The sequence below is a fragment of the Anomaloglossus baeobatrachus genome, chromosome 1 (assembly GCF_048569485.1).
Source record: "Anomaloglossus baeobatrachus isolate aAnoBae1 chromosome 1, aAnoBae1.hap1, whole genome shotgun sequence".
NCBI classification, from domain to species: domain Eukaryota; kingdom Metazoa; phylum Chordata; class Amphibia; order Anura; family Aromobatidae; genus Anomaloglossus; species Anomaloglossus baeobatrachus.
Window position 1 is genome coordinate 317,988,547 of NC_134353.1, and position 9,901 is coordinate 317,998,447.

At 43.0% G+C, this 9,901-nt stretch overlaps 1 protein-coding gene across 1 annotated transcript; it reads right to left on the reverse strand.

The window, feature by feature from the left end:
• Nucleotides 1–326: 326 nt before the first annotated feature.
• AREG (amphiregulin) lies at nucleotides 327–6,980 on the reverse strand. Its single transcript, XM_075337245.1, has 6 exons — nucleotides 6,903–6,980; nucleotides 5,259–5,438; nucleotides 2,610–2,802; nucleotides 1,840–1,998; nucleotides 990–1,079; nucleotides 327–486 (listed from the first exon to the last, which is right to left on the reverse strand). The coding sequence occupies exons 1-5, from the start codon at nucleotides 6,949–6,951 to the stop codon at nucleotides 995–997; spliced, it is 666 nt and encodes a 221-aa protein (XP_075193360.1). The 5' UTR covers nucleotides 6,952–6,980; the 3' UTR covers nucleotides 327–486; nucleotides 990–994.
• Between the last annotated feature and the right edge of the window lie 2,921 nt (nucleotides 6,981–9,901).

Sequence of the window (9,901 nt, forward strand, 5' to 3'; positions counted from 1 at the left end):
GCCATTGTCTTCACTGCTTGGAAAGATCTGTCACTGTTCATGGGTAAAATTTGTTTTCCATGAAATTCCCATTGCTGAGATAGGAGATACAGTTAACACATTGGATACAGTTGCTACAAAATTTCCATAGAACTAGGAGGAACACTGTTTTGCCATCAGTAAATGGGAAAGTCTAATTTAGAACAGATTTTACACATGAATGAAATATCAGTCCAATGGCAGAAAGATATGGATTTCAGCATATTAAAATTACTATTTGCATGCAAACTGAGAAGAAAAAAAATAAATAGTTACTCTAGTGTTAACACAGGAAAGTGACAGTTGACTAGTTTAACTTATAAAAATATTTATTTTTTAAAATATTAGATTTATATATAAAATAATAAATACAATAAATATACAAAAGAAACAAATACATAAAACGAAGCCATTCATCTTCACATTCACGAGGTGTGGCAGTGCTTTGTTGCAAGTCCAGAAGGCAATCTAGAGAAATAAAAGTTAGTTAGTGTATAGTGTTCAGATATTTTAAATATTAAAGTTTCATCAGAAAATCCAGCAAAGTGCTAAACTGGTATTTAAGTTCAGGATAAAACCTTAAAAACCAAAGTTCCATTTTAGCACAGTGTGTGTAAATTTGTCATTCACATGGTTGCGAATTAGTAATCATACAAAATAATAACATTGAACACTAAGGAGCCCTGATCTGACTGCAGGATCTGCACATACTTGAAGACTTCTCTAGGTGCTAACACTGCTTGTTTAAGGCAGCATGGACCTGCACTATGAGCAACTAATTCAGTATTCCTACCAATATAGACATTTTAGGAACAGGAATTGTTATCCATGGTAGAAGATATACTAGTGGACTGGATATGGGGGAAATATTTATGCATTGACATCTTTCTAGAGCATCAACTGATTTAAGGGTGCGTGCACAGGTTATGTATTTGCAGCACAAGTCACTGCATCTATATTCGCATACTCACTCAAGTCAGACATCTTCACTTCCATTTTCTTGTCCTAATTTCTTTGTCTCTTCTGCTTCACAATCATAGGAGGAATACTTCCTTCGTGTGCTATTGAGAGAAGGAAAAATATTTGGTATGGTAGGTGTCAGCAACATTAAAGGGAACCTGTCACCACTTTTTTTGGCCTATAAGCTGCAGCCACCACCACTGGGCTCTTATATACAGCATTCTAACATTCTGTATAGAACAGCCCAGACCGCTGGGAGATTTAAAAAAAAAAAAAAAAAAAAAAAACAACACACTTTATAATACTTTCCTAACATTCACGCTGTGGGCCTAATGGGCATCTCCGTTGTCCGGTGCCGGCACTGCCTCTTTTGGCCATCTTGGTTCTCCTTCTCTAGCCGCAGTGCATGACACGTCCGACGTCATACACAAATCGCCAGCATTCAGGTCCTGAGCAGGCGCACTTTAATCTGCCCTGAGCAGGGCAGATCAAAGTATTGTAGTGCTCCTGCGCAGGACCAGTGAGTGTATGGCGTAGACATGTCATGCACACAGGCTTTGAAAGAGGACGAAGATGGCTGAAAGATGTGGTGTCGGCACCGGCGATGCCCATATAGCCAACCGCACAACTCTTAAGTATTATAAAGGGTTTGTTCTCACAGCGGCCTGGGCTCTTATATACAGAATGTTAGAATGCTGTATATAAGAGCCCGGTGGTGGTGGCCGCAGCTTATATGCCAAAAAAGTGGTGACAGGTTCCCTTTAAGTTTACAGAGTTTGTGGGATTTTGCCAATGCACATTAAGTAATGAACCACAATTGGATCCATTTTACTAATGTTAGAGATCAGCCTAAATACTTACTGTATAACAATGATTATGATTATGGCTGTAATGCTGATTGTTGATAGTAGAACTGCTACAACTGCCAGTATCGTTGTAGTAGTCATCTCATGAGGGTCTGTGGTCCCCGCTCTCAAGTATTGTTCTGTGCACCTTTCACCAAAGAAGTTCTCATGGCATCTGTAAAGAGACTCACATTAGAGCATTGACCACAACTGCATTGGTCATCATCTGTGCCAAATTTTGAAATATATTCAAAGAGGAAGATAATTTAAAATCTAGAGTAAAGGCCATGCATATCACTGAATACAGGAGCCTGAAAGTACCGTCTGGCACATTCCTTCTGGGTTACTCATTTAATGGAGAAATGTCATTTAAGAAATTTCAGCTGGCAGCAATACATGGGGGTGGGGAATTAACACTGCAAGAGCTTCTGCACCCAAATGAAAAGAACCAATACAACGGTCTGTAAAATGCACAAAACACACATTTCCAACCAGAACTGCTAAAAACCATTATTGAATGCAAGATTGGTGTAATATAATATAATATATTTTTTCTTAATTTATAGGAAGAGCAGACAAAATGCTGTCAGTTGTGTGCTTATCCATTGGCAATTTGGGGGAGGGAAGGGAGTCTTCCACCCCCCCCCCCCAATGATCTTGGGGAGGATAGATTTTAACGCTCGTTTGCAGCTTATACCAATATATTCCTGCCACTTGCAGAGCAATACCAAGCCCCATCTGTACAGATGTGTGCAGGGGAATTACGCAGGTCAGACTTTTACTCACTTGCATGAGACTTCCGATATGTTTGCTAGGTAGCGACATTTTCCATGAACGCAGAAGTTCTTATGTGTCGTCTGGCAGGGGGTCTTTTTCTTTTTCTTGTTTTTATTCTTTTCTGCCTTCTTTTTATCTGCCTTTTTCTTCTCCACTTTTGTGGCAGGCACTTCCCCATTAGCTGGCTTGACCACAGCTTGCACTGGAAAAGAAAGAACTGATCAGCACCTTGTCATATCTACTAATCTGCCAATAAGAAAGTTACTTGAAGGGCAGGGGGAAATTTGCCTTGCAAGACTTCTCCCCATCACAAACCCAACTGACCCATTTGGATTTGCAGGGAGTCACATTACACACATTAGGCCAGAGTCACACTTGCGAGGGCATCGCATGTAACTTGCGCGAGTCTCTCATTGAATCACCCGACAAGGACTCACACTCTCCGAACAGGAGCGTCTCAGCTGCATAGACATACATGCAACCGACCCGCTCCTGTCAGGAGAGTGAGTCCGTGCTGAGTGATTCAATGCGCGAGTTACACGCGAGGCACTCGCAAGTGTGACTCTGGCCTTAAACGTATTGCAGTCCTGGACAATTACCATCTAGCTCAAACCAAAGCCTACTAATAAGTTTACAAAGTTATAAAATTGGTAAGTTAGTCACAACTTAGAGGCATGACTGAGCTTATATGCGGTATCCCACACAAGGTTTGATGATTAACAAGTTTGGATCTATCTAGATGTCACACATTGAAGGATCGGTAACTTGAGAGCCGTTTCCTTTCCACATTCTTTCACTCTCTCCAGGAGCACGAACTGTCTCATTTCAATCGGAAATGTCACTTTCAGGAATGGGAGAAATTCTGTACAGAAGAGCCCTGAAGGAAGGGTTGGGAGGAGGTCGTGTCACCGGTTGTGTGCATTAGACATGTCTCATTACTGCAGTGAGTCACTGAGGTGAGGCTTTACAATCCGCTTTGAGTGTTACCACGTTATGCAGCTGCCAAGTCTCCTTGAGGAAATGTAATGCACACTGGTGAGTGTATAAAGGGCTAGCTAGTGCAAGCTTAGACATTTTATTGCCCACATAAAGCATTACTAGTAAAGTTCATTAATCTCAGGTACAGTGTATTTGCGTCACCATGTTGTAAATCCATTAGTATGCATAACATGCAGTGGGGAACGTTGAGAATTTGCCCTTTGTATGGCACGTCTTTGCAGATGTGCCTGGTTACAAGCAAGTTTACTTCAGTGTAACAATCAATGGTGCACAGCACATTTCTATGTGTTATTTACAAGGTCAACAAATGATCTGGTTAGTGGGAAGACTATAAAATGCAAGTGGCAGGTGATCCAGTGATGAGAAAGGTGGCAGGAGACTGGCTATGATATGGTTATGCAGAATACAGACTGCAATAAACAGTCTGCATTAGAATATGGTTTAGCGCTAGCAAACATCAGGGAAATTTGACTTAATTACTCAAGGAGGAGAAAGTTAAGCAAGTAGTAATAGAGGGAGGAAACAAGTAAAGTTTTAGACAGAATCACTGGTATTGTATAGTAATGCAGGAGATTATGTGTACAATTGGGTGGCATCAGCATAGCTATTGTACTGAAAATAAAATCTACTGATGGTTTGTCCAATACGGGCAGTGTATAGAGAACAGAAGGAGGTTTATGACCGAACCCTGAGGAACCCTAACAGTAAGGGAAAGAGGAGCTGGCAAGAGATAGTGAAGGTCAGAGAGGCAGGAGGATATCCAAGAGCAGTATCCCTGAGGTCGATAGAGTGGAGGAGCTGGTGATACAGTGTCAAATGGAGCAGAGGAGATCCAGGAGAGTCAGCCGGGACCATTAGAGATTTAGCTGTTAGTAGTAGATCATTAGATACTTTAGTAAGAGCAGTTTTAGTAGGCCATCAACAGTAGAAAACAGGGGGACAATTTTAAGAGGGTCAGTAAGATGTATCAAGAGTTATCGGATTAGACAGGAGTGGACCAAGTATTCCAGGAGTTTAGAGATGTATGGGATATTAGAAACAGGTCTGTAGTTAACAGCACAGTTCTAGCAGAGGGATGTTAAGTATGAAGGAACTACAGTATTTGATTCATTGGATATTAGGTAGTAATAATCCATGGGAACAGATAGTGTTGAGTGAGCACCTTTGTGCTCGGTACTTGTAATGAGGAGTAGGGTGCATGGATGGGTTCTACTCAATATAACGGAAGGCAATGAGGTCCGTGAGCATTTTGCCAAAGATCTTCGGGAAAAACGATAGCGTTGCCCATTGATTTCTATTATATTTGGCGCAAGAGTCTAACCCATCCATGCATCCAGCTACTCATTACAACTACCGAGCATAGTAGTGCTTACTCGATTAGAACTTATTATTAAGGTGAGATTTAAACATGGCATCTCAGATGCTGATGAAAAGATAGCAAGTCTGGAGTTCTGCGATTCATTCCTGGCAGCAGAGAAAACCTCTGCAGTGTTTCTAGGAACACAGAGCTCCAAGGAGCAGATAGCAGAAGGAATTACAGCAATAAACTTTTCACATCGGACATTAGGTGTGGATAGTAATTAGGTTTAGTCTGATGAGCTATATATTGCAGGGGCAACAGTGATGTTGAGTAAGTGCCGCTTCCGATAGGCTACATACCTCGTATAGAGTCATCTACATAGTACCCAGACAGGTCCTCATCTTCATGATATTCATCATAGTCAGCTTCATGGGCATTTTGCAACCTGGCAGAGACACTGTCACCTGCCCTAGATAACGTCACCCGGACCTCGTTTTCAGTGGAGTTCAGCTCGGAACAACGTACGGTGAATTTACACGCTGTGGATTTAAAATGGTACAAGGTAAGCATACAGGTGATAAAGAGGAAGAATATACATATGGCTGTCCTATATGTTGGTTTTACACAACACCTAAAGAAGCAGATTAATATCACATACAAAAATGGTAACAGATAAGCAGCACTAGTTACCATTTCTGTCCTGCCTATCAGTATGGAAATTTCAGGTGTGGAGAGGGTTAAAGAGCGGTCATTGATTTTGCTTGACAAACATTACTCATCAGGCAACTATTGCAGACTTCATTCACAAAGTACTGGACAAGCAGGGACTTGCTACAAGCGTCCGCCGACCGTACACGGACAAAACAGCCCAATATTGGAGACGCCTGTGGGGCACTATAGGGGGGAGGATGGGATGAGAACAAACCTACATCAGTAGTACAAGCATACGTCGACAGTACATGGACAATAACCCAATACTGGACAAGTCCGAGGGGGAAAATGGGAAAATAGTACAAGCATCCGACAGTACACAGAGAAAAACCCCAATACTGGAGACACCTGCGGGGCACTATAGGGGGGAGGATGGGATGGGAACAAACCTACAATAGTACAAGCATCCACAGAGGAAAAAAAAAAAAAAAAAAAAAACAAAAAAAAAAAAACCCACACAACACAACACACCAACAATACTGGAGACGTCCAATGGGCAATACGAGGGGGGAAATGAGAACCAACCTACATAAGTCGTACACGCATCCACCGACAGTACACGGACAATAACCCAATATTGGAGACGGCTGTGGGGTAATATATGGGGACGATGGGATGAGAACCAATCTACATCATCAATAATACAAGTGTCTGCTGACAGTATATGGACAATAACCCAATATTAGACAAGTCTGAGGTGGAATGGGAAACTATATCAATAGTACAAGCATCCGACAGTACACAGACAAAAAAAAAAAGCTAAATAATGGGAGACATCCACAGGGCAATACAGGGGGGGGGGGGGAAGGAGAAGCAATGCACATCAATAAGAGTGTCTGCTGACAGTACACACACACTATTGGAGAAGTCTGCAGGACAATATAGGGAAGGAGAGAGAAATGGGATGAGAACCAACCTACATCACTAGTACAAGAGTCTGCTGATAATACACAAACAGCCCAATATTGGAGTCACCCAAGGGGAATAGGAACCATTCTACAGCAGTAGTACAAGTGATGGGGAATATTCTCACTATATAAACACACTGGGCTCAGAACAGCCAAAGATCAAGGGACAAGTACAGTAATAAGACTTCTACAGAAAAGCCAGAGCTCCTTAGAACAATACCAAAGAAAATACAGCAAGAACAAAAAAAAAAAAAATAATAGGTGGGTGAGAACTTGAAGCATAAAATCACTAAAAAAAAAAAACCCACATAAAACAAAGCACAACACACCCCAGAGAATCCAAAGTTAACCCTGTACACGCCTGCAGGACAGCTCCCAACTCACCTAGGCACAGCAGTAGGATGCTCCACACCAGTGACAGCTGAGCGGCCATGACCGGACCACGCTCCTTCCTGAGATACTCTGAGATAATGACTATAAGCCGCCAGCGCGCCGTGTTTATATAGCACGGAGTCACGTGACTCCCCCTCTGACGCGCCGGAAGCCTTCTACTACTAGGGAAAATTAGGAATGCTTGTTATTACCCCCGCTGCTGCTGGAAAGTCTGCTGCCCCCGTTGTACGTAGTGTCACAAGCGCCAGTTTCCACACGGTTCACTGCGACTTTATTCCACATCGTGGGAGACAAAGTGCAGGCGCTGCCAATGTCATCAACCTATCAAGTCACTGCTCTCACTATCCTGAGGGGTTTACGAGGATGAGAACCGGCGTCTGATTGGTTGCTGTTAGCAGTCCATCTACTCTGTGTTCACCCTCAGGAATATCTTGTATAAAGTAATGCATAGGAGCTGTTTTCAGGGCTGCACGTAATGGTGTCTCCAATCATGAGAGCCCGTGAGAGCGATTCATTTAATATAAAGGGTCACCCAAAATGAGAAAAACATTAATGGGGGGTAAATAAAAGCGCCACAACTTGCAACAGGACATGTGTGGTATTGCAGCACTTCCCCATTAATGAAATGTAGCTGAATTGCGTTAGGATATGGATAGATATGGCATCACTGTGCGGTCCGGTGAAAAGCGTGTCGTTCTGCTGTTACACAGTGCCGCTCCCTGCCAACAGTTCACCACTTCACCAAGACGGTCCAATGGCCAATATATTCTGGTGTAAAAACCGGAAGTTATGGTATAGCCATATTTACTGAGAAATTGAAGACTTTTTTTTCCCCTTTTGCACCACTTTCTGGAAAATATCTGCATGTTAGCGGAGGGGCAGACAAATTCCCCTCAGTATTTACTCCAGAAATAAGTGTAAACTATAGTGCAAGTGTTTGCCAACCCGTTGGTGGCATAGAGGTGGTTTTATCTATTCTCCATTTATTAGATGCACCTTCCAGCCAGCTTTCAATGGAAACCACCTGAAAAACTCTGGGCCTAAAAATGTACCTCATAAAATGGGATCAGAAAAGCTGTGAGTTCTTTCCTGCTCGCCCCTGATGGTATCTAGCACCGCCATCTTATTCCTATGGCTGCAGTTATAGCTACATTGGGGGCTTTTGGCCCTCAGGAAATGCCCAACTATAAGGCCTCATTCACACTCAGTTTTTCTACCTCACATATCTGATTTTTTTTCCTCAGACGGTGTAGAAAGCTCAAGGATGTTTCTGACATTGCCAATGCAAGTCTATGGGGTCAGTGAAAACATCAGACAGGACTCGGATGCCATAAATGTGTTGTCCGAGTTTTACAGACTATTTGATGAGTGACGCTTGAGCAATCTCTTTTTTTTTTTTTTTTTTCTCCATCCAAGAAAGATGAATGAAAGTCTGATCAAACTCAGGTGGAAAAATCTGACACACTTACCAAACTCTGATGAGACTGATCAAAACCACTGAAGAAACATGGACTGGCCTAACTGTTATCTTTACTGCTGTGTGATATTTAAACCCCTTCATGACCAAGGATATATATATATATATATATATGTATATATATATAGATATATATATATATATACGTCCTTGGCTGTGTCTGTCTCTTTAATGCTGGCTCGGCAGACATGTGCCAGTGGATCCCTGATCCACCCACTCCTGTTAACTCCTTAGATTGCTTTTTCAAACTCTGATAGGGCAATCTAATGTGCTTTGGCGGGGATAATACTGTTCCCTTCCGCCATTGGTGTCCCCATTACATGATTACGAGGCACCAATGGGTTGCCATGACAGCACGGGGACAGATGATGACCCCTTTCACTGTCATGACTCACTTCCCGTGAATGCTGGCAGAGCACCGGTACTCACAGTAAGGCCTCATTCACACATCCATGTCTCCAGTATGTGTGACGTCCGTTTTCACATGTACCGGAGACACGAACACATGTAGACCCATTAAATTTAATGGGTTTGTGTACACATCCATGTTTTCACACAGACCGTGTGTCCGTGTTGAGCACATGCGTGTCCGTGTGCCCCACATGGCAATATGTCTGTTTTCTGCACGCAGCATGGTTGTCACACGGACCGCACACTGATGTGATTCGTGTGATATCAGTGTGATACGTCACTTAAAAAAAAAAATTATACTTACCTGTCTCCACCGCTCCTGTCTCCGACCCCACTCATTATGCTCATTGCATATTCACTGCACTGACAGCTGACCTGGAAGTCACAGCAGCGCCACAGACAGTGGTGCAGGAGACAGGTAAGTATACCAGCTCATGCTGTCTGTGTGCTATCTGCATGTCACACGGATAGCACAGGGACAGCACACGCTGAACACACACACAGGGACACACGGATGAAATTACGTACCTTCCCCACTGACCGTCACAAACTTGCTTTTAATGCATGGATATGTGAAAGAGGTCTAACACAGCATTTCTGCTGATCAGAGCTATGCTGAAGCAGTACTCTAAACAGTGGAAGTGATCAGAGACTAATTGCATAAAGTCCCCTAAGGGTATGTGCCTATGATCAGGACTCACTGCGTCCTGGACGCAGCGGGTCCTGACCTGTGACCTGCGGGGCCGCGAGTCTCCTCCGCAGGAGACTGCAGCTCTTTGTACCCCTGATCATAGTTCAATGCACTGCGGTCTTTCGCTTGTGTTCTCCCTACAGAGGACGCATGTGATTCCACAGCAAACAATTGAAATGCTGCGGTCTGGAAAGACACTCCACAGGTCAGTGTTTGCTGCTGAAAAAACAAGCACAGTGGGCACGGGATTTCGAGATCTCTAGAAATCCCATCCACTATGCTTGTACTGTACAACACAGTGTTTTAGACGCAGCTGAAGCTTGCTGCGTCCAAAACGCTGCAAACACTGATTGTGAGCCCACACCTTAAGGGAAAAAAATACACATATTTGTTATCACTGAGTTCAGAAAT